The sequence below is a fragment of the Anopheles bellator genome, chromosome 1, assembly GCF_943735745.2.
Source record: "Anopheles bellator chromosome 1, idAnoBellAS_SP24_06.2, whole genome shotgun sequence".
Lineage (NCBI taxonomy): Eukaryota > Metazoa > Arthropoda > Insecta > Diptera > Culicidae > Anopheles > Anopheles bellator.
In genome coordinates, this window is record NC_071285.1 from 13254496 (window position 1) to 13280327 (window position 25832).

At 50.2% G+C, this 25832-nt stretch overlaps 1 protein-coding gene across 3 annotated transcripts in view; it reads left to right on the top strand.

The window, feature by feature from the left end:
- The window catches only part of LOC131205689 (protein kinase C, brain isozyme), a 48218-nt gene that overhangs the window by 11118 nt on the left and 11268 nt on the right, over window positions 1–25832 (top strand). For all 3 annotated transcript variants that reach the window (XM_058197897.1, XM_058197895.1, XM_058197896.1), the window contains exons 3-5: window positions 11394–11425; window positions 11734–11816; window positions 13983–14094. In XM_058197897.1, coding sequence (XP_058053880.1) covers window positions 11394–11425; window positions 11734–11816; window positions 13983–14094 — 227 coding nt within the window. The remainder of the gene's footprint in view (window positions 1–11393; window positions 11426–11733; window positions 11817–13982; window positions 14095–25832) is intronic.

Here is a 25832-nt window from a genome sequence, read left to right on the forward strand (position 1 = left end):
AAAGCACATTTTGAAAACGCATAAATTCACCCGAAATGCTTCCCTGCTGATAAAACAATCCGCACAAAACTTGCGGTCGCCTCCAAGCTTATCCTTCTTCTCACAGTCTGAGTCCCTGTTCGCGCTGTTCTTATCGGGAACCGAGCAGCAGCAACCATCGTCATCCCGAAGTAAAGTGCCCGGTACTTGAAACGATAATTGAGAAAATTTCACTCCCAAAATCAGCAACGTCGTCGTCGTCGTCGTCTTCGGTGGTGCCATAAAAGATGTGCATTTTCCTTCAGCACTCCACCCTGCGCCACCGGTGACATCCTCCTCCGACGGCGGTGTCCCTTTCATCGATCGAAGGACGACGAAATCTTCTGCTGCCTAAAATTGCAGGAAAATCCCGGGGCTCGGGGTTTCGCTTCCAGGAAGAGCCCACCGTCACCTCGGAGTGCTTCGTGGAAGCTCTGCCCTCCACGGCCACGGCCGATAAACGCCGATGGTTTTGTGCTTGGCGATGCGACGACGACGACGACGACGGCCCCGATGGTGCTGGCGTTTTTTATCGCAAGGATAAAAAGATTTTAATGTTACGCCCGACTAGGCGCCTCCATCGGGGCTTCGTTCGTTCTTTATTTTTGGGCCAACTTACCTGTGGGCGCCGGGAGTCCCCACCTCTCCGTAGCAGGCATGGAGGATTGGCCATGGTTCCAGGGAAGGATCGATACCGATTTCCCTGTGGCGTCGTCCACCATTTAACCGTGCAGCGTTCATCCTTCGGTGCTGATGTCTTGAGGTTTTTATGTTCGCCTCCAAGCACGGACCACGGTTTCTGATGCCTCGTGATGTAAAGTGAGATAGCGCTCCCTCTGGGTGTGTTTGTGTAAGTGCATCTTTTATGCCACACCAACCATGGCTGGTGGTGGTGATGGGACATGTTTTGTGGGGCACTTTGGCCGGAAGCCGAAAAGCCACTGAATTCGGTGGCCAGTCTCTGGGTCGGTCCCCGGGCAGCCCGGGCCTCTCTAATCGATTCCATTCGACCGTGCATGAAACGGCTGGCAGTGGCGGGGATTTGTGTCTGACCAACCAACATGGCCGCCACCAAAGTTAATCACCACAATGTGGACCAAAGTGTCACCGCGAGTTGGCACGTCTAGTGCCCGTTATCTCGGGTTTGCCCATTTCCGCTGAAAGGCGATTCATCACGCGGCGACTGATGTGTCCCCGTCTTGTCATCGAAATGGGGCGAATAATTTACACACATACACGCGCACGTGGACAAGGACAACCGGAAGGACGATAAATGTCAACTAGCCGGCCTCTCGTCGGCGCACATTTCGTCGGGGGTTTTGATTAGCCCTCCGTTTATGGTCCGATTTCACGCCAGATAGAGCAACGTGGCCCAAAAGGATGGATCAACGGAGTGGCCACCACATAATTTTTGGAGGAATGTTTTTTCATTAGCGTTTATGTTGCCTTCCTTCCCAGCTCCCGGTAGGCAGAGTCATAAAGACACCGAAGGGATGGATGGAACAAATTGTTTCGATCGTTTTCTGGGCCGTAAATGAGATGAGCTGCGGTGGGGCCAATGAAGGGGTCAATCGTTGTCGCTGCGTACGATGAAATCACTCGATTTAATGACTGCGCGGGAGCAGTGCCAAAACTTTAGTACATTAACGACGGCAGGAGCACAGGTGAAGCGGATGAAGTGGCTGTAAAATTAAATTCCTATTTCAAGTTTGCCAACAATACGCGCACCATTCGGTTCGATACTCAATCAGATCCATTTGTGCGGTGACCGGGAACTTTACGAGGTGCGATGCAATAATTCATTAGAAAACGATAAAAGTCCCAAATTGATTTCGAAGCTCTTAAAACATTGGTACTTTGGGGCCCTTCAACCTTCAAATGGCAAATGGTTCGTTACAGATCATAATTAATTTTAGTCCGTTATTTATCGTTTTCTATCGATATGGGTCGTTCTTTTTCAGTTGCCCTTGTTCTTGTAAAGTATCGAAAAAGTTGAACTTTCATATGTGTTTATTTCGCCATTCATTTCAATTTATGTATTTATGCTACGTAACTGCGAACTCACTTCTGTGTTCTGTTATAGGTTTTGGCTTTAATTAGTTCAAAAACATTATACTTTTAAATTTAACTAAACGACATTGAAAACGTTGAACAGAAAGAAGATTCATTCAAATGAGTGGGCAGGACGCATGAGACGGAATCTTATCGTAGAAACATTCCCAATAGCCTTTTGTCATTCGTAAAGTCCCATAAAACCGGCCGGCGACGAACGCCATTTTGTGGAAGTTCTCCATCGAAGACTTATTGAACTTTGCTCATAAATCAGATATCCGCATTCCCGCATGCCTCGCTCAGCGAGATATCCGTTCGCCGATTCCGAATTGATATTCACTTCCGGCAGAGGTGTATCATTTCCCGTTCGGAAAACGGAAACGCTACGAGCAACGGCGTGTCCTGGCCCGGTCCTGGTGTATCTGTTTCATCAGAAACGCGGGCGGACGGTGGAAAGAAACAGGACAAACAACAACACCTTCGGGGGCCGTCTGAATTGACGCGCGGTTTGACCTTTTCGCGTCGCCCGTCGAATGCCCGTGGCTCGTGTGCGGATTCAGGACGAAAACGAATCGAAAATTCGGAATCATATTTGTCACCCAAATCCGCCCGACGACGGTGTCGAATTAGGATGAATGTTATTGGGAACATTTTTCATCCGAAGCGCAGGTGGTCTGCGCCCGCCTTCAGCGTGTTCGCGTCCTTCAACTCCTTCACGGAGTTCCGGTCGCCCGCTGTTCCGTGATTTGCCTGTTGCCGTCACCCGGCTGCTTTTGATTGTACTGCAAACATTGGGGCGCTCTGGGAGACTACGCTATGCTCGCTTTTATCCTTCTACCTTCACAGGGTGTGAGGGACAAAGTAAAGCGCCCACCTAGGGATCTGATACACTGATACTGGCCCGCCAGCGTTAGCATGTGCGCGCGTGGGATTTCTTCCGATGACGCCCGCCCATCAATGTGAACCCTTTGGGGGGTTATCTGTGCCGTTGGCGCTTCTTCCCTTCCCGTAGACCTCTCGGGCGATTGGTAAATGTCAAATTTTAATACGAATTGGTGTCCGTGGGATGTCACCATTAGGTACGCGGCACGAGCGCACCGGACGGGTTGACCTTTACCCAGGCCGGATGTTGCTTCTCGGAAAACCCTAACCTAACAAAACGCTACGCAGACAAAGCGGATCCATGAGGATCCACCCGACGTTCGACGTGATTTGGAGAAGAACCAGGGTACCTTTAGGTCGGTTCACACACAGAAATGTTAATGACTCGCGCGAGTGTAGGATTGCCCGGCGTAGTCGGACGCAAAACTTTTTGCAGCGACCCAAGCATCATCCATCCTTGTGACGATTCTTTCCGATGGAGTTTCCGACAAGCTAACGGCATGCAATAGCGACCCAGACCCACGCAGCAGTTGGGAGGAAAATTCCGTACAACATTCTCAAACGCCTGTATGGCAGTGCGGGTTCTTGGTGACCAGGTTTTCACTTCACAGCTTCTTCGCCCGGACCTTCGCCCGTCTCTCGAATTCTTCCCGTCACTGGACCGGAATAGTTGGATTGAACATCGCTCGGCCACGACAACGATTTCGATGGCGGGGCAATAAGTCAATTCGTGTGGAGTTCACTTTCTGCTGCTGCCGGTGTCTTGGAATGGAGTAGTTCCTCGTTGTCGCCAGCGCCCAGAAACCTCAGTTGAAAATGAGATCCCTCAAGTGTCTTTTGAAGCGTCTCAGATTCGTACCTTCGTACGAACCCCTTTCGGGACAGCCCCGTTGCTGGTTACCGGGCCCAAGATAAGTGCCCAAGTGATGCTGGGAATTCATTTACCGAATGCTCCCTGTGTCCCCGGTCTCTGAAATCTGCTAGACGGAAAGGGCGCCCGCAGTGTAAGGTCGACGAAGCACACCCCACTTGGGAGCGTCCTGAACCAGGCCCCGGGGCCCCGGGAGAGATTCTTGATCTGATCTGGAGTGAAATCGACGATAAGACAGTCAAGTTTTGTGGGGAGCATCCGGTCCGGTACTCGGAATCTTGTCGGCAGGCAGCTGCAGGACGATCCCGATGGCACGAGAATCGCAGTTTACACCGAACCGATCAGTTTCGTAATCAATTTGCAAGCAATCAATCCAATTGCGGCACAATGGACGGTCGAGGACGGCCCCAAGGAGACAGTCGACGACCGTTACGCAGAGTTGGTCACTCTCGCCACCGGCACTCTATTTTGTTGCCAAATCGATCGGAACGAATCAATCTCATCGTCGTCCGTGAATGAGATGAATAATTGAAAACTCGAAATCCAAATGTCGGAATTTGGGGCTGGCGCAGCTCTCTCTCTCTCACGGGGTTGAGGACTAAATGGATTCACGTTTCCACGTTTTGGGACGGGGTGGCGTTACACACAGAGACAACCATCGGGCACAGACAGTGCACAGGGGGCGATGAATTTGTGAAACGGATCAATGTGAGTGGCCAAGGTTTTTTTTTCTCAGTGCTTCACTCTGCAAACATTCTGCCGCTGGAGGCCTAAGCTGTGCAAGGTTAGCTTTTCTGGAGCACCAGCACCCGTAGGAGGGGATGTTTGCTGAATTAAGGGAGGCCTCTGTGTGGGGCTTTTTTCCACCGTTCCGAAGCTCTATCTATTTTTAAGCACTTTGATGTCGCCGGACGGCCTTCCCCGTCGGCGGGCACGCTGGAAGCATTTTTAATGAAACCAGGCCGTGCGTTGTCCGTGCCGCCAGCTTTGACCCCCGAGCTTTGGTCGGAGGCACTGAAAATGGAACACGCCCGGGAAAGTAACAAATGTTCAGTCAAACGAACCCGGGTACCGTTGTTGAGCGCGGTGTCGGGCTCGCTCGCGGAAAGCTATTTGCGATAGCGACGATCTGGCCGAATCTGGTCCGGGCTGGCTCCGGGTGCCAACCGGCCCCAAACTCGTTCGCCATCGTGTGAGGCGGGACTTTGACGGGTAGCCTTTACGCGGAACAGCCCAAGCGTTTTGTCCAACCGGAATCCTCTCCACGGGACCGTGCTGGGCAGCGGCATATCGTGTTGCTCCGTCCGGACCCCAGCCGGTAAGCTTCCGATTCTTACGCCGACGGTGACGCTGCTGGTGGCCCATTCCGGTAGCTGTGAAACAAGAGACTCCCGGGGGCCATCGCTAATCGACGTCGACGATGAAGGGGTCCAGGATTTTGATCGACATCACCAGCGCGTTACATGGCGACCGGTACCGTAGTTTTGATGCAGGCCACGGAGGATCAAAGCCGTGTAGGATCGGCGTGCGATGATTTGACGCTTCAACGACACCACCGACGAGCGCACACCGGGACCGACGTTCTGGGCAAATCCGTCGTGAAAAAAAAGGTTTCATGAAGCCACCGTCCCGTCATCGCTGTTACGGCAACAAGTTTTACATAACTTTCGCCCGTAACGGTGACGCGACCCTCGACGTGTTCTGATCCTCGCGACATTAGCTTCGAATCGAAGTGACACGGATTTGGCTGGGGCAAGCTTCGAGCCCTCGGTGAGTGGATTGGTTGGGCTCATATTGGGGCCAGTGACACGGTGCATCGGTGTTAGGTTTCGCACTTTATTACCGCAAGTTTCTTGACGCCGACTGTCAAGTGCATCGCGGTGTCCCAGAGGCCGATTATTAATGTTAAAACGTTCTACGACCTCGTTTTGGCCACTCGTTTCATTACGTTACGTTGCCACTGCTGAATCGTTTTCGCCTGGCCAGTTGGCCTCCGGGCCGCGTACCTGTCCACGAGATGGCAAACGTTAAACGGCCATTTTTGCCATTTCGCCTCCCGTACAAATGTCAAACGATAAGTCTCGGCTCCGCGCTCCGAGTTCGCCAGTCCGTGAAACTTTGTTTAATAAATTATGCACCGGCTTTTTCCCGCGGGCGTTCGGGTTCCGGGCCGGGAGAGAAAATGAATTTCCCAGCATTTTTTTTACCGGGCACAAATCGGTTCCTTTCGGTGACATCGACAACCAGCGGGCCAGAAGCAGCTGCTTGGTCTGTGAACAGGGGTTGAGCATAAAGTAAGGAAAAAACAGCATTACAGCGATTCAGCGTCCTGCCTCGCTCACGCTAGGTCGTTGTGCGTCATTACCACGCCGGGGGCCGGCTTTTTCCGGCCGAGCTCCTTCTCTGGCTCCCCGGCTTAAAGATGAAATTCCTTGCCGTGAAGGTATGCGCGTGGAAGCCTCGAGGACGCGCGAGGTGAAATGAAATAGCGCACATCAAATTCAATCACGCATGATCGTTGTTCGTGCCGCGAGCGGTGAACGTGGTGCTGCTCGGTGGCTTTAATAAAACTGTGTCCCTCGAGAGAAACAGCGAGAAGGTGAATCGTCCGTGATCGTGCGGGAAAGAAGTGATGAGCTTTATGCTGAAGGCTCCATCGCGTTTGCCGCTACTTTAGCCTTATCGGTTCATTATCTCAACGCTGCGTCCGCCACGGACGCAGGAGCAACGAATGAGCCTAAGTTACTCAACATGAAACATTTTCGCCATCCGTTGTCGGTGAATTTTTAAAATCTCATTTTCACTAGGCTCATTCATCAAGTCAACACCGCGAGGGCTTTCGGCACCTCCACGAAAAAGTGAAATCTCACCAAAAACCATGGTGGGAAAACCTATTCGCCCGCGGGAAAACGGTTGGGAATCGATCGGGTCGGGGTCCGGCTTCCGGTTTGCAACAGTCCGGGACGGGAGAGATAAGATATCCTCGGGATCAGTTGGCGTTTGCTCAAGTTTCTCGCGAACAGCCCGCGCGATCGGCCCGGCGGCTGACCAGGAAACTTTTTTCTACGTCTATTCCGTTGAGCTCCGAGGCTGGTCTCCTGCTGTGCCTTTCCTCGGGATGGCCGCCCCACCCCGGCCCTCCCAAGAACAGCCTGAGGGCTGTGCCCGGGCCGCCCACCGGATGACGGCACCGTTCCGGTTGTTGCCGTTCCGGCGAACGGCCCGAGAAACTTTCGCCGAACAAAGCCCCGTAGCCTGCCGACGGCCATTTCGGGGACCGTCTCCGGTTTTCCATCTGTTGGTTTGCGTAGCCGTGTAGTTTAGTTTTTGTTTGCTTCGAGTTTCGAGTCCGTGGCGAACGGAAAACGGGAAGGAGCCACGGGACGGCAACAAAACGTCATCAAAACGGCCAGGGGTTTTTGGTGACGTGAAACTTTGTTGCAGCACCGCGCTCTCGGCGCTCGACGGGACCAACTTTACGGACCAATGCGAAGACAAACGGCAGCTTGCGGTGGGCTACACGGAAACTTTGCCGTCCAGAGGCAGGCGGGGGCTGGTCTCCATCGACCGCAAACGAGGCGAACGAGTGGCAATTGTAGCTGAGTCGGCCGGAAACAGCGAACCGAACGCAAATCATCGGCAAACTCCGGCCACTGAACGAAAGCTGCTCCCAATAAAGTGGGAGATTTGGTTGATTTTCCCGATTTCCGGTTTGAGCGAACACGGCAAGTGACGGGTCATTTGGCTCGTCCCGCCAAAACGCATCGGACGAAGGAGCGGTCTGTTTATCGATTTATCGCAGCATCAGCAGCTAGCGATAATGCATAAATGATGCTCGAAGAAGGCACGCACACGTTATTAGCAAGTTCGGTAAAGTTGTTTTTTCTTCTCGCATTCAATGGGCAATTCTTACGCCCAATCTACGTTAGCATAATCTTGCTTAAGGACTGACGCCCGAGTTTTGGGGCGTTTACGAACCCAGGCCAAAGTCTCAAGGAGCACCACCAGTAATGAAGCTGGGTGTGATGGGTTTCTTTTGGTTTGGGACTTTGCCTTCGTTCGCCGTTAACGTAAACGCACCGGCCCAAGTCCGGCCACAAGCTGCCTGTGGCCAAAGGCAGCAACTTTTTCGGTATCGGTTAATTTCCGTTGTGGCGATGGATCGCTACAGCTCGGTGTTTGCGTCCGTCGAACGTCACAAATCTTGAATTTCTTGCTGCCGCGTTAGGTTCTCTAACTTTACCTCGCAGCCACCGACGCAGCATTCGGTGTGGTTTGGCGACTTTTACACTTCCGCCAGCTTTTTTTTTTGTTGGGGCGGGTGAAAACAGAAATTTGGAAGCCGTTCAAGTTTCGAACAACTTTGTGGGCGTGGGAAAAACCGTGGCGGCCGGTCCTGGGTTGTTGAGTTGGGTGTTGCTCGACTCTAAGCCAAAGCGGATTTTGGGCCGTTCGAATCTATAATTTAGTGTTGGTGTTCTTTAAGGCTTGTGAGAAGCCAATTTAAAGCGAGCATTTTGCTGTGATGCAAAGTGTTTCATAGAATTGGATATCTTTTGTCGTTTTTGCATCAATAATTTCATTTTCTAAGAATGACATTGGATTGAGTATGTTGCGAATTAACAAGGATGGCGGTGACAGCTCAGTGAAACTATGCCGATATTCAAACGCTTATTTAAGTTGGCTTCATATCGATCAAGTAGTCTTAGAAGCATAATTTAGTTTTCACTTGTGAAAGTAGTAAGCTGGACAAGCTTGAACATCTAAATTGTGTATTCTTCGTAAAGTATAAGAAATCAGAATCTATATTGAGTGAATGCTGAATCGAAACAATCAAACAGCTGCGTGTGCATAGTGCAAGGACCACATCGGGAACCTTCCGATAATCTCTCCGCAATCATGAAGAAACCCAGGCAACGAGGGAGACAGTAAGAAAGGCAGTAAGCGGGTGGTAGGATGAAGTTGACGATCCCTAAGCCCTTAGCCATCGGCTGTGCCGTAAAGGATGTCATTAGGAGTTGGCGGTTGCCACATTTTTTGCCGGGTTGCCGAGCTGACATTCCAGTTAACGAGGGTTTGAAAAAGGCACGGGGCGCTCGACGGAAAGTTAATCGATGGCTGTGGAGATTTGATCGTCAGACAGTCCGATCCGGTCGCCGGTGCATTAGCGCAAACGGATAGAGGCATTTCACGGCGAGCTGGAAAGCAAAATCCTTCAAGTCCCAGGCATCCATCATCTCGCGAAGACCACCCCGGAGTGGGAGGCCGAAGGCGATCCGCGACAAAGCGCCAGGTGACGGCCGTTTTCATGCCCGTCGGCTTTTCGTTGCCACACTTTCCTCGCGTTTTTTGGCAACGCCGCGAGTGCCGGAGGGAGCACCCACCACCCTACCCCGGCTAATGGGTTTCTGTTGGGGAGCTTTTGGCACCGAATTTTCTTTTCGGTGAACCGGCAAATCGGTGCCGGTGGTGTCGGGCAGGACGGCTGGGTGTGCGCCACAACACGAATAAATTACACGATTAAATATTCATTTCGAGTTTCGATCCCGCTTCGCTGGCAGCTTTTCCGACCTAGTGGGAGCCGCGGTGCCACAGCCACATGTTAATGGAGGATGGAGTGCCGGAGCTTCGCCGGAAAGGGTCCACTGGGACCTTGCCACACTCGAAGCCAGGCAGCGCCAAAAGCCAACGCTATTGGTTCGGTTTTCGCCCGAGCCGACCGACGGGGACGATGAGCCTGCAGAATAGACACACGACGACACCCACACAGGGACCGGATATCCTGGCCGGAATGCTGCCCGAAATGGGTTGTGGAATTGTGGATTGCTGCTACGGCGATGACGGAGAGGTCCCCGTGTGAGAAGCCTTGCACAAAACACTTTTCGAGGTTAGGAACATGCCACAGGCCCCGTCGCTAATGTACTGTGCCCGACGGATGTCGTGGTAGACTTGGCGCGCGGCGTGACTTGTTGCACGTTGGGCGACTTGTTTGATGGTAGTTCATTTCATTTTCACGCCCCGGTCCCGGCATGAATTGGTGGCCATGTTGTTGGTGTCTGGTGCCGCACTCAACCCGGCTCCGGGTGATTAAATTCAGTGTGTTAAGCTACTTTGATTTTAGGCATTTCGCCCATCGTAATTGGGAGTTCGAGAAGAGCGCGAACTTTGGTTGGTTCGCCCGGAAGTTGGAAGTAAAAAATTCACAAGTCGATCATTTTGATAAATTACTGCCGCACCATAGCCACCCAGACACAGACAGGTATGTGTTTGATTAAGCGATAGCAAGCGCCCTCCCTTGGGTGCTATGGAAACCATTTTACGCCTCAACTGAGCCTCGGCGAGCCACCCGACGCTAGCTAGTTTCCCAAAGGCTAACAAATATTTATGCAACGTGTTTATTTATGTAACGCATGCCGTGCGATGGAATAATAAGGGAATGATATGAACACAGCATCTTGAGGGCTCCCGGGGCCCGGGTTCGGAAGATCAAAGGGTCGCCCCGGCTCGGAACGAACGGGTGCCAACCGTTTGATCGTAAAACGCGAAAATAGGATTAGCTACCGAACGGTCGAGGCAAAGGCGTATTGCAATAAACACAAATTAAATCATCATTCGGCGCAACAGGAACGGGCTGATCCGCCGGAACGCGGCCCACAGTTCCGTCACGCAATCCATCGAAGGAAAATGAAATATCAACTTGACAGGTTGGCGTTTCCTTCGGTCGGTCCCGAAATTAGCGACGGCGAACTGGATGGCACCGGTTTAGGAACCAGGGGTCCAACTGGTTAATAAAGCCGGCATTTCTTTGGCGTTTTCGGAATTTCGTCGAACTAGGTGGTGGCACGGCACCCGCCCAAGACGGCCAGACCTGGGCAGACCTGGGGTTGCCCTACGGCGACGGTCACAGAAAATTGAATTATTATAGCAGCGCCAGAAAGTCAGCGGCAACAACAAGTTGTTGCCGTTCGCCAATCACCGTCGCGGATCGATCGGTTTTCGGAAGCGAAACTTTCGAGGCCATAAGTTGGATCGTATCTCTCCGGACCCGTCAACAGCAGCAGCCGTCAGCCCGAGTCTGACGGTTGACGAAGACCGACCCGTGGGGTTTTTGTTGTGGCGCGGCACGTTCTGTAATTATTTTATGCTATGTGCATTTTTTATGCCCCTCGTTGCCATCGTCATTTTCATATTCCGATTAATAAATGGTTCTGTGTAACGGTGTGATTAAATATTCATCACAACTCATGCAGGTGTGGCGGCGGCGGGTTCATTGCTTCCTTCGGCATCGGCATCCTAGCCACCGTACTGTGGTGTGTTGGCAAAATAGAACCGACAATGCAACGACAATGTTCAGGCTTTTTTTTTGGTTGACCTACAATAAATCCTATTAAATATTAACCCTAACGACACTAACGCACACAAACACATTTATACGCTAGCGGCTGGGTCCGTCGTGCGACACGTCACTAACCGTGTCCGTTTCGTTTTTTATCTCATTTTCCGGATCCGTCGCGCGTGGTTAATTTATCGTCACACGCTTCATCGCGAACACCGTGGACACCATCGACAGGGGATTCGGCAAGCAAGGATTTCAGTGTCAAGGTAAGCGCTAGCGGACTGAAGCGTCGGGCAGTAAATGATGAGGTTGTGAGGTTTGTTTTGGGCTGAATTTTAGATTGACTTAAAACTGTTTATATAAAATTAGTAGAATAGATAATGCACATATAGTGAGTTAATGGCAGCATAAATATGTAGCGATATTTGTTTGAAGTTAAGCCTTGGAATCCTTTGCATATGCTATAGGATTTTTACGTTAAATTACGTAAACAGTTTTAGCAAATTGTAGCTTTAAATTTGTATAAATTAACTCTAACACCGGTTCCGGTTTCGTTCCGTTCCTCTTTCGACAGTTTGTTCCTTCGTCGTTCACAAACGATGCCACGAGTACGTCACCTTCAAGTGTCCGGGTGCCGATAAGGGAGCCGATTCGGATGTAAGTAGAGCCGTGTTCCGTTGTGACCGATTCAAAAACGTTATGCTTTAAAATTTCGCTACTACGAAACCCCCCGTTCACGATCGTTTGTTTTGGGTCCTTTTTACCGCTAATTTCTTTAGCATTCCGTATGCAGTATCTACATAGCAAAGCGTTCCTTTTTTTCGGGCGCAATTTGAGTTAGTACTTCAAATCGAATTAACAAAAGAAACACCTGGACAGTGAGAGGGGCGCATTGTTGGCACTACCACAGTGCCACATCTGCCACCGCCCGCTGCCTAATTGGTGCCGCCGTCGACATCGCGAGGATATGCCGCTCTTTCGTGGCGAGTTAATATTTTAATTTTTTCCAGATTTATGTTTTGCAAACACCCCTCCGTACGGCCGTCTCTTTCACCGGCCGGTCGGCCGCACTCGGCAACGCTGAAAACTCAATCTCGAAAGCGGCCACCAACTCTTCCACTTATCGCCACGGCACCGGCGGTTGCTTCCCGGGGCTCAGTGTTAAAAATAAATTTTCCAACCTTTCCCCCGGCTCGGTTGTTGTTTTGATACGCTCCAGATCGCTCGCCGGATCGGTCGTATTTCTTTCCAATCCACGTTACCACGACGCCGACCCGCTGTTCCGGTGGCCGGGCCGCGTAGACATATTGGATGGTTCTCCTTTTTTGAGTTTTGTTCTCGCCAGTTCCATTCGTTCATTTTACATACTACTAATTTTTTTACGACCCGAGCTCGTATTTCGTTAAAGTGTAATTTATGCTTTATTTTGGCTAACCTCCTACGGGGTGGAGTCGCCCCCCTGGGGAGGGGCTTTTCCACCCGAACGCCCGACCCACAACCCAGTGTATGTGGCGACGACGATGACGACGATTTTCTGCGTTTTGTTTGATTGTGTGCTGGCGTACTATTTATTTTGATTTCACAGTGTGCGGCGTTTGTGGCCGCACGGTTTGTGTTTGCTTTGGCTAATTGAATGAGCCGAGCCGAGTGAAGGGTCCCGAATTGTTTCGCTCTTCAATTGGCCCGCTTTGGTTGGCTTGCAACAATTTTGCATCAAATGAATCTTAAAGCTCCTCGGACAGTTTTTCTAGTTAAATCGCCTGGTAGAGCTCGCGCTTGGATAAGATTGTTTTCTACAAACAGGATAACGACTTTTTCTTCGAATGTGCATGAGCTAAGCGCGTGAAAATAATGTTTGTTTTTTGGATTTCTTAAACCATTACAATAGCAAACGATAGCAGACAGTTTCCGATCGTTCCGCGTTCTCAGTTGCAGTTGCCCGCTAGGATTAGATAATGTTGCAAACTGTGTCGTATCAGTGTGTCGTTCAAGTTCGTTCGTGCGCTTTCTCGTTTCCGGTTTCTTTTGTCGTGTTCGTCTATAATTGGCATTGCTAAATTTAGGACGACAAAAAAATAAGTAGTGGATAGTTCGACAAGGATTCCAAATTGAAGTTTACTGTAAATTTTTCTACCATTTTGCTCTGAAGTGTGGCTTTGCAGGTTGTCGCAGTGAAATAATGTGCATTTCTGAAATAGAATAGACTAGAATAGACGAAATAGAATAGAGTTGTGGTTATCTTCTGTCGTTCTTACGCTTCTACTGCACATAGTATACAATGCTTACAACAGGGTACAACTTACCAATTGATAGCGCAAATCTCTCTCATTCACGAATGGTTTTGATTGTTTGAAAACAGTTTTCCTTTATGACTCGCGCGCCCACCGATCGGCCACCATTCGCATAACCATATTCGCCATAGTCAAAGGTTGCGCCAGAGCATACGCTTTCGTTACGCATTTATACGTAGAACTTTAAACATTGTCTTCTGTCTTTTTTCTTTTCCGTTTTTCCGATTCCCATTTACCCACGAATGTTCGAAATTCAACCACGGACAATGAACCGACCACCAAACATCAAAACGCACCCCAACACCACCACCACCACCACTACCATCTTACTATTAAAAAAATACAACTACATGACAATAAAACACGGTCGTCGAATCTTCCTTCATCACTCGCACCACCAACCCACCCACCGCCCCACTCACCCGGCCGTTCGGATATGTGGATCAAACCAACAAAAAACGAACCCCATCCAAACCAACAACACACGATCGAACCACAAACAACCAATCAAACAAACCGAACCGAACCCTAGGACACCCGTACCAAGCATGAGTTTAAAGAGTGGACCTATTCGAGCCCAACGTTTTGCGATCACTGTGGCTCGCTGTTGTACGGTCTGATCCACCAGGGGCTTAAGTGTACAGGTAACGACCATCATGGTTTCTTTATTTGACGTATCTTCCTATGTATGTCCGTTTGTTTTTCTCTTCATTCTTCTGTCCACCCGCTAAAGCCTTCTCTTCACCCAGCCTTCACATTCCTTCCTTCGTGGCGCTTCTTCCTCACGGCGGAGTACACGAAACACGCTGTCGCTCCCTTTTCTAACTTTCGACTTTCGTCTTATGTTTCGCCCCTTGCGCGCCACCCTATTATTGCTATTTTCTAAACTATCTCACCGTGTTTCTCCTCTGCTAAGTTCTGCTCTTCGATCGCTCAATACCCACGAAGAGCACAACGAAAGTGACACTGAACACTCTAAAGTTAAATAATTTCATCCACACAAACTAACAGACCTGCCACATACACTCGCTCAACACTCAGTTTGCTAAAATGAATCGTGACTATAAATCGATACGCCCGTTCGTTGTGTAGTCGTTTTGAAGCCGTTTCGTTCGTCCCCATTATCGACCAGCTTTCGTATGAAGCTTTTTGCATAACTTTACTACTTTTTATCGCTCGGATCGCAACAACGTTTTCTATAATACTATTACCACTACGCTTCTATTGTTCGCTTTGCTTGTTCATTCTGTTCTTCTACTTCTGCGTGTCGTGCGGACTTTTCTCTTTTACTCCGATACTGTTTGTTGACTAGTTTCGATTAGTGTATTCTGTGTTTTTTCTTCAACAATACGGAAGCGTTTTACTAAATTACTTTCAAATATTTTGAATTAGTTTTCTGTTTTCGCCTTTTCAACTATCGCTTCGTAGTTTTAGCTTGTTTCGATTGAATGTGAGTGACTTACCAGACTTTTTTCGTGTTTTCAGTATGGTTGAGCGCAGGTGATCGAGCGCGAAGTGAGTGTGAGAGTGATCGCTTCGTAAGGTCGTTTTAATTGTTTCTTCCTAATTTCTAGTATTTTAAAACCATTTTCGTTACGTTTTGATGTATTTATTTAACGAACCACAGCAAATCGCATCACAAACCGACTTTTTCGGGTGGAACAAACAATCACCGCTTGGAATGTTCCAATTTCAAGTAGAATTCCGAGAAAAGGGCTATATAGGTACAATACCCTGCTCAAAGGTCCTCATTCCGGTGGTCACGATGGGACCGTGACGTCTTATTGGTTAAGTTTTCAATTTCGAAAATGTTCGTTCTCGACATCTCGATGACACATTCCCGCGGCTCGTGTAGCGCACGGATAAAGTTTTCACGTACTTCACGCACGTTTCTCTTCGTTTCGGGGGCCATTCCACCTGGCCAGAGCCAATGAAGATGGATGGCTTCATGCGGTGGTAGTGACCGCCCCACGCCGTGTTGAGGTTGAATAGTTTTGGTCGCTTTTCACTTCAGCAGCACTTTTTCAATCAATGTGAAGTGTGGCGTCCGCTTTGGCTCCGGCCAGGTGTGAAGCCGGAAAATCTTCTCTAATCGGAGAGAGGGACATATGTGGACGGTGCTTTGTTGGAATTCATACATTGCCACGCTGCAGCTCGTGCTCTAGATTATCGCGTTCCGTTCCGTCAACAAACAATCGGTGGTCCGGGGTCCGCGGAACGGGTCGTTTCAAATGCTCACACCCCTACGGGCCAACGTCGACGGGAATTGTTCGCTGGATGGTGGCCTATGTTTACCTTTCGCCACGGGTGGTCATCCAATTCCGACAGCTCGAGCTGTCAGACTTGAGCCGCCCGGAGCCGAAGATCGAAGAAAAGACACTCCCCAGCCCCCGGTGAGACCCTCATCAAGTCGTTGGAGAGCAGTGGCGTCTCTTTGAACTCGCTTCTCGTTCCTATCTTCGGTGTGTGACCATCTGTCAAGGGTTGTAATTTTTTTGTCCTTTTTTCTGCGATTGCTCCGTGTTGAGGGATGGCCATTGCAAATACCCGAGATGCTGGCGGATGTTTGTGACAAGACATCACACTTCGCCGTCGATCGCCGTCGAAGTCAAATGTTTGACTCGCGCGTAGAGTGTGTACTTGACCGCTAATAGAGTGTGCTGGTGCTAATATGGCTCGTGGTCTGCAGCTTTCAAACACTCGACGTCCCGAGCCGTCGGCGAATTGGAAATACCGCGTGCCGATTCGTGGTCGCCGTTGTCGTAACGACGCGGATAGGATGGATAGTTTCTGCCGAAAGTGAACCGACATTCTATTGGTTTAGTAGTGTCTGCGATGAGGATCGTGCGTGTTTGGTCGTTTCGCGCATTACACTTTACCAGGTCTCAGGTTTGTGATCTTCGCTAGGTTCTCGGAAGGTCCGTTCCGTTATTAATGACCATTGGTTTACCAGGAACCCGGCTTCTCGGGGTGGGAACGGGGTAAACACACACAATTCCCGGGCATTGCAGACAATTCTCTATCTCCTGTTGCGTGCGTGGCCACAGGGTGTGTTCATGACTGATATGTGCAATTAGTTGCGGAACGTTTGTGGTCATTTGTTGGCCGCCCCATACACTACGAGGCGACGGACCGTGGGCTGCTGCTAATAAGCGATGTCGGCCCCGGCTAACAATCCGTTTCCGTGCCATTTTTAACACGTTTATCTGGCCGGGGAGTTATCAATCGAACGAAGGTTACGCTGGAAGAACCCGAAGCCCGAGAAGCCCAGTAAATTGTGGTATTGTGACCAGCAATTTTCGTTCTACAATTTGAATGTATGGAGCTCGTTTTGTGATGGATTGTAGATTAATATCTGGTGTGAGGGGGGAGACCCTCATCGACCATAAATTGATAAAGTACTGCGTTCCACATCGCCAGTCTGTTATCGCCTTCCAGGAAATCTAATCAATTGGCTACGCCCGGGTTGGGACGACCAATTAATGGGAGGGTTTGTAAAATGGTTGGTCAATAGTTGCGTCACCAGTGAGGTCTTTCCGAAACTCGTGGAGGCCCCAAGTGTGCCACGGTCAGCCATGTGAATTGGGTTTGTTTGCCGATTGAGCACCTCCCTGTTTACGTGTTCACTCGATAAGAGGCCAATGTATTACGTCTTCGATAGGCTATCTTGGATCGTCTTGGGCCCTACGTGTGCCTGGTACCTCCACCGAACCCATTAGTGTCCGACCCGTCCGTCCAGCCTTCGGCACGTTTTCGGTCAGTGCCCAAAACTCACTGTGCGTCACAAGCTCGGCGGCGTGTAGTTTGCACTGTAATCACGTTGTCGTGATCGGCTACCGAGAAAGGTTCGGCAAAAGTTGGTGGGCCGAACGCCACTCCAGGAACGTGAATTATTTGTCTCTCGGGCATTGCGACGGCCTCGGTGGGAGCCGGCGGACGACGGCTTCTTCTTTCTACTCCCCACAACTGGGTGGGAAGGCTCTTCATGAAGATGTTGTTGGATATACTGTTGGGAGAGCCAACAGCAGCAGGGTTTCGAATGAACGAACGGGCGTGGTGCTTGCGATAGAGCAGATAGAGCCGTAAAATCACAGCAAGAGTTACGCAAGCAAGGGGGCCAGGCTTTCTAGTTGATTAGCTTCCGGCCGGCCTGATGTCCTAAAATGTTGGAATGGAGGGGAAAAACCCCCTTACGAATCAACAATGTCCTAGGAAACGGCAAAGGTCAGTTCGATAACGAGTGTTTTCTTTTCTCTCGGTTATGGAGTATGGCATTTACGCCACCGAGAACCACCGAGAGGGTGCTGTCAGATCTTGCTGCCAGGATTCTTCGTCGTCGAACCACGTCGTGGCCTGGAAAAAAACCGGCCCCGGCCCAATAGAAAGAGCTCCGCGCTTTCGACCATTATTTGTGGATCATTACGCCCAACCGAGAACCGAGAGTCATCGGTATCGATGGTCGGACGGACGTGGCCATTCCTTTTCATTAGCACTTTCGGTTGGTCCCACAAAACTGCTGCTGAAGAAAAACAATTCACGGACAGCGGACAAACTGTGCCGTACAAGCAATCGGTGGGAAAAATCACGAACAAATGGGATCCAACGTGCCAGAGTAGGCGTTGTTGCTACACTGGGCTGAAGGCCCACAAAAAGTGCGCTCTTTTCGACTGAAAGGTTACCTTGGTAACAGTAGCACCAGCAGCGGACAGGACTTGACATTTGACAGTACACGCCAACGATAATGCTAATCTCCGCGCGCGTGTGTGGGTGTTGTTTTGCACGACTTTTGAAGAGGAAGCTGCTGCTCCTTTGATCCAAGATGCTGCTGCTAGTTACGCGCGCCAGATCCCTTGTGAAATTGGCCCCCAACGAAACCAGGGCAGGCCAGCTGGTCGGGATGAAAGATTCACCGGAACGGGTATCCCCGTGGGAAAGGCTCGACTGACGTCCTGCCTCTCTTTCCGGATTAGCTGCGGCTCGCTCGCTGCTGTCAAACACTCGGCTCCAGGCTGCCAGGATGTGGAAAACAAACGGGGGGGGCCGGCGATTGTTTGACGGGACGGTTGAAAAATGGCAAACGAAGTTGGGCGGACGAGGATCAATTCCTGGATGCAATCGCGTTCCGGAGCCGGATTTGTGGCGGTTATTTGCGGACGTTTGCGTATCATTTCGCGTCAACACAGTTTCGTTTCGCTGCTCGGAGAGTTTTTCCGCTGCTCCGCTTTTGTAGTTTTCCGATTTTTCATTTTATTCCCCTGTTCATGGCGTCGAGTTTACTTTGCGTACGAACGCGTGGCATGGATGAGTGAGTATGTGTGCATTGCGTGTGTGCGAGGATTTCGTGACAGCTGCCACTGCGCACATACACGTCGGGATTATCGTGCTGAGTGGCTCGAAACTGATATGGATTAGTGATGCTGTTTGCTCTTTAATTTATATTTATTTCCGACGATGCTTTGTGCAGTTTTTTAAGTTCTAAAATATTTCCGTGTAAGCTGGTAGCAGCGAACATGTTAAACATTGTTTTGCAGCGCTACTTTAACCATTCCTCAACGCTCAACAGCCCAGTGAGCAGCAACGTTTCACGATTCACCTTTGCTTTCACGTTATCCTTCGCTCTAGCCTTCTTTTACTGCATATTATTCCGAAATTTATTCGATTTTCCCAACACGAACTGCGAACGCTTCCGGCAACCGGAAATGGCGGTGCCGGAAATGCTTTTCCGCCCTCCCGCCCGCTGCACTGTCTCCCTGTGTTTTGTTTTTTTTTCTCTCTCTCTCTCTCTCTCCACACCGTTTCTTCTACCTATTCTTCTACTTCTCTCTAGGCACAAAACCCGCACAAATGGCAAGGATACACTTTCATAACACCAACCTTTTGCGATCACTGCGGTTCGATGCTGCACGGGATCGCGCATCAGGGTTTAAAGTGTCAAGGTACCTACCGAATTGTTTGCCGGGACTTCCGGCGTTTCGTTCAAGCCTAGAATAGAATAGACTTTAATACACAACCACCACCTACTTGGCACCCGTGGCGTGCATCATTGTCCCATTTCGCAACCTAACTCTTCCGGCCAGTGAGAGGCAGCCCGAGCGCCGCGCGGGTCAGAGAAACTTGTTTAATATATGGTTAGGCACACGAGTCACACCGGTCACGTGTTTGGTTTTGGTAAATAATTTCTGTTCCGTTAGTTCCACACTCTCATCCGAATAATAACACACCCACACACACAGGAGCTCGGTTCCGGGTGCCCCCTAGTAGTGTCTGGACTCTTGCGGTATTCTCTTCCTTAATGGTGGCGCGCTGTACATTACAACGATCTTGATAGCACTCCAAACGGAAAATACTAAACCTACCTGCTCCTACCGAACACACAACACACTCGTGTATACACAAGAAACAACCCGTGACCCCGTGCACAACCTCCTCCGGAAGTGGACCAGGTTTTCCGGTGAAGGAGGCAAAACCCTGAAATGCACAAAACTTTCCGCGCACACTCCGCATTTCGCCGCCACCACTGCACCGACGAATATCGAATGGACCGACATCTGCACCGGCAGCAATTAACAGGCAGTGCACCGTTTGCTGACCTGGCCTCCGCACTTGGTTATGCTCCCGCTTTCCCACGGCCCACCCCGAACACCCCTTTTGCATTGCGAACGACTGTTAGAGACTAGAGCACACGGGATACGGTCCGGCAAAGGGGTTCGTTGGCCACGGCAGTAGTCAGTAGAAACATGGTCCATGGCCCAAAAAAAAACCCACAGCACAATTATAAACACTTAGAAGCACTATTAAGCGGTTGTTGAGATGTTACTGTGTACATACTGCTTTTGTTTGTATTTGTAAAAACTTGGAAAAATAATTGAAAGTTCATCTTCATCGAAACACCCACCCACTCAGCGGTCTTTGTGGCCCAAAAACCAGGCTGAGGTTTTCCAATCTCAGGCCCAGAACCACCCGTTGGTGGTGTGACCTTTCCAATGTTCACATTAATCGATCGATCGTCCGTGGCTTCTTCTCGTTGGGTTCAAAGAATGGCAGCAGCCGCTCCAGATCCGATCGCTTGACATTTCCAAGTTTGCGGAGCAAAAAGCGCTTCCCACGCTGGTAGCCTCCGTTGGTTTTGAGGCAAGCTTCTCTTGCACGTGGGAATAATTACATCAACGGTTTTTGGAACGGTGCTCAACGATTCACGCCTTCGATATTCTGTTGGAAGTCTCCGCTTTCGCCGTTCGAGACACACTCGGTTACATTGGCTAATAAATGGTAACGTTCGTATGGCCGATACTACACTTCGATTTTAAGCACGTTTGAGTTGGTTTAAAAACGAGTTGAAATGTTTACTTTGCATCCATCGCTACTTTAAGGATAATTGTCTGAGACGGAACTGGAGCTTTACTTTTCGACAAGTGAAGTCCTTTAAATGATTAAGGAATTGTTGGTAATTGTGAGGAAATGAGTGGACCTTGTCAGTAGTCCAACTCAAAGGTATGGTGTCCAGTAAGCATTTGGAGAGGTCAATTAATCCTGATCAATGATGGTAAATTTAAATTGATCAATGATTGTTGGATTTTGTTCTGGATTGTTTTGGATCATTTTGGACTTTTTGAATCCATTATAATGTAATCACGTGGTGTAAATATTATTTATGCTTTACCCAACATATGCTACAAAGCCCTTTTTGGCCTTTTTGTCTAATATTACTTTTATGTACCGAAAAACACCATGCGCCTCCATCGAACATTTTCCCTGACCAGGAATTTGCCGTGACACCGGGCACACACCGCGCAGACAGTTCATAAATCACCCGGGTATTAACCCGGGCCGAACCTGGCAAAAAGTGTCCCTCCGTTCCGTCCCGTACATTCCGCTCCTCCAGAGGGCCGAACGGTGACAAATTTGCTTCCGTTTCGCTGTTCCGTGCGGCTTAGGAAACCGGAAAAATCGCAACACGTTGGCACGGGGTGGCTTGACGGGTGGCGTGTTGCCGTGACATTTTCCCACGGCCTGGCCGGACGGCACGCAGGACCGGCACGGCATCATCATCGCGGCGATGACGGATCGATGTTTGCGTAGGGTAGACCATCTGCCGGGTTTCGGGTTGACGAATCCGAACCCGAATGTAAGATCCCCCTGGTTTTCGCGATCGCATCCCACTTTAAATCGCCCGGAGACGCGATGGATGCGCCTCGGTATATCCGTGCTCGCGCTGGACAGTTCCGAGGCTCGAAGTGAGTGAACGACCGTCGCACCGGTTTTCTTTCTCCCATTCGCATCGCCCAGAGCACGCGTCTTGGGCGGCGGCGGGTATGATTTATTATCACCCGGGCCACAGCCCATTGTTTCAGGCAGAGAAACGAAACAAAGCCAGAAATTTCTCACCTTCCCACAAGGGGCCGGTTTCCCACGATCACCCGAAGCTCTGTTGCTCGGCAAACAACGGGCAAGCAAGGTTGAAAAAGGAGTTGCTGGTCCACCGATGACGGTGGGCTTTAGTTTCGTTTGTTGCTGAGCTCAGCAAATTTCGAGGGCGAAGGCGATCGAAAAAAGGAAATCCTAACTGAAACCCAGCTCAAAGGTCGCCAGTCGGTGGTCGGTGGGCCGTAATTTCACATCGGGCCAGACCGTTAGCGGGGTGGCCCCGTAATGCGGATGTATGTGTCTCCGGGGGCTATTCTAGCCGAGGCGAGGTTGTGTCCTTGGAAGAGATTTAATGTTTGCTGACCGAGCCGGGTGGTCAGGCTTTGTTACAAACTGCTCCCCCCAGTTGGGCGCTAAAGTTAGTAAAGGTTCCGCAAACATAAAAAATGGTGACTAAAATATGCTCCATGATTTGCCACTTTCCTGGTTACCGGGCTACGCAATTGTGCTTCGGTTTCTGGGTGGGTAAAAGTTTGAAAACTAATCTAAAACTATACGGTGGCACATCCCGATCACCCGACCAGCGCATCCTGGGGTCAGATAAATCATCCCTTGCGTGCGTGCCGGTGTATGTCCCCCCGTTTTTCCGTATGAGGGTTTACCAAACTAATGGATCTATCGTTACCACAGACAATAAGCTGCCCGGGTGCCGCATAACCGATGATGATGGGTGCGGGAGAGCCTGCGAGTGATCCTTTTAATATTTTACTATGCCCGGGGATCAGAAAAATATTAATCTTTTGTTCGCAAATCCTCCGCCAAGCCCGAGATGGACAGAACACGGGACTCTCGGGGCAGACAGGATACCGGGGCCGCAGGGAGCTTCCATGTAATGGGGACCAATTTATATATTTGTTCCTTCTTTTTTTGAGGGGCTGGAACGCCCGCATCGGAGGGTGAAATCCGGCACACAACTTTATAATCTCTCCGGCGCGGTCCTGGGTCCTGGGTTCCGGGTCTCCTTTTCCGCCGGAGCGCCAAAGGGCGCCAACCAAAGTTTCCGTGATGATGGTCGGCTGCTACTGTTGCTGGTGGTCCTACACCAGTAGTTATTGCCCCTCAGGTGCTGCCCGGGTGCACCGGAACGACGATGAACGATGTGGCGCTTGGACCGGGTCCAGTCGAGCCAAGCCGGACCTCGCCAAGCGTTCGCCGGCTCCCGGGGTCTTGATTGAAACTGATCAGTTTAAATTAAACAATTTCCGAGCACTGGCGGCGCTTCGTCTAACCAACTGGCTGCTGTCTCCAGCAACAGCAGCAGCCGGGGCAGATGTCTTTCAAATTTGGCACACTCATTGAGCACGATCAATAAAGGACGTATATAGCGGGCAGCGGGCCGTGCCATCGTCGTCGTCGTGCTAGTTCCTCGCTGCTAGCTGCTCGCTGGCTATTAGCTGTGAGGCATCGTGTTCGCGGTGACAGCAACACAGTATTGGCGAAATGCCCCGGGTAATGATGATGACGGTGACGAGCACGCGCGTCTTCATTTGACAGGCTGCACGGACGAAACAATTCCGAAACGGCGAAAACAGGCCTCAGGGGCTCGTTGTGTTTTTCTTCCGCGATCCGGTTGTTTTGTGCCAGTCTCGGGAACAGAACAGTTGCGAGGCAAGTGCGAATCGATTACCACCAACCAGTTAGTGACGGTGGCGGTGGCAGCGAGTCTATTTACCCGCACTTGGAGCTGTCATTAGCGTCAGACCGCCGTCACAACCGGAGAAAGAGTTTGTTCGCCAACAGTTTGTTGCTCGAAATGGGGATGCGCGTTGCCAGCAGCCCGATAAATGGTTAGCGAGCAAACAAATGCGCGCAAATGAGATCGTTAGTGGCGCTTCGGCGACACGGGGCAGGTTTTTTCCCGCAACGCCCGATGTGCGGCGAACATTATGCTGCGAGCCTTTGCGATTGAAGTTGAATTTAAATGAAAAGATTAGCGAGTTTGGACGTCTCAACCATCCCGACATCTGAACACGCTCCTAAACGCTGTTGTGCTGGTCGTCTACTCCTTTCGTCCGCTGGATGATGCTGGAAGAAAGGTCACAGGTCCGCTACAGCGTACACTGCCGGTTCACTTCAACTCCGTTTGATGGATGCAGAAAGTGATCCATCAGGACTAATCCCCAGTCAGCAATTTAATCGGCCAGTCGAGCTTTAAAATGGAGAACTGTAGACGCGCTTGAAGCAGAGATTAAACTTTGCGAATCTTCTTGCGAAGAACCTTGCACCCTGGTCCAGGAAACACAGATCGATGCCCGATGCGCATTTCGTAATGTTACTGTAACTATCCGGAAAAGCTTCCCTTAGGAAAACCTCATCAAATAACATTAAAAATGTTCAGATGCTTCTCAAATTGCTCGACCATAGTTCGGATAGCGATAATAAAAGCGAGGAATGGCCCCATGAACGGCACCCGGAACCGAGCAGGGAAAAATCCGGAGGTCCCCCGTTGGAATCGAAACTATCCGAAACTATCGTCGTAAAAAGGAATGCGCAGTCGGAACTGGGCGGCGGTGCCTGCAACTCTTTCGAGCCATTATCGTCCAATTCGAAGCATGTCGATGGCCCCGACCCCAGGGTGGATGTATTTCCTTTCCGTTTTCCTCCTTTTCCGGATAATAAGATGATAATATTGGTTTTGTCCAATGTTATGCCGTCGGCCTTCCTCACTCTGCCCTTTGTAAGGCCGCTTTAAAGAAAGGAATTTCCAGTCGTGTTTTTGCCCGCTGTGCGCCCGCAGGAAAACTCATTACCGAGAGTTTGCTTCCTTTCGCACGGCATCGGTTGGATGAGGCTTTTTGCTGTGGGTTTCTTGTGAACTTCGGAAAATCCGTGAGTCGAGTTCGAGCCGTTGGAATCGTCCTCACTAATGGCACGTGAAGGCCCGGTAAATGACACGGCTGTCTCGGCCGAAATAAACACTTCCTTTTGGGATTCGGGTTTCACGGAGGGCGTTCCGGAATGTTACTTCCTGCTTTCCTGCACTCCTTCCTCAGCTCCATGGGCTGGCGGTTCTGCTGCTTAATTTTGATGTTTCGCTCGGAAGCGGGCGAATTCCTGCCCGAGCGATAACGAGCCTGTCGATGTGCCACAGGACGCCGAGAGGATCGAGATAATTAAATTACCCAGTAAATGTTAGCCACTTTCGCGCGCGCACTCACTTCACAGTCGGCAAAAAGTAATTCGTGCACGACCGGGTACCATTTTACGGTTTTGCTACTTCACGAACCGTGTTCCGACTTGTCTCAGATCGTGAACGGTGAGGCATCAAAAAAATCGGCCGCCAAGGGATCGTTGAGACTTTTTTCTTTGCTCATTTCGAGGAAGGAAAAAATAGTTTTTGCGGCTGGCAAACTTCTCCACAGGCACACTATCATTTTTCCCTCGTCCTTTTCGCACTACAGTCGATGGGCTACGGGCAACCGACGTGAAACCGTTGCCCGTTGCATCGTAAACCCGTCCCGATGAGCGGGTCCCGCTGTTGTAAAAATCCACACTTAAAACTTATGCGCCGAGCTTTTACTTTAGTTTGGTTACCTCCTGCCTGGCTGAAGTGCTGGAGATGTGGTCCATTACTTCAAACCCCTTCCAAGGGGCATTTTCCGTGTAGTGCGCAATAACCATTGTGGGTTCAATTACTAAGGCACCGGCCCCATTTGCCGGGACCTCTAATATCATAAGCCAGGTTGGTCGGGTTTATCGCCCAAATAAAGGTATGGCCAGACGCATAAACATAACAATGGGCACAATGCGGTGCCTTTGCACTCCAAAGCCTCAGACACTCTCGTTGCAAAATTGCATGCTCAAGCGGGATGAAGCTCCCCGCGGTAATGATTGTCAATGATTGTTTGTGTGCGCGAGTGTAATGTTCGTGTGAAACATATTTTTAGTGCCACGTCTTCTGTACTTATTCTCTCTCTATCTCTTTCTATCTGTGTCTCTTCAATATTCTCTTCGAAGC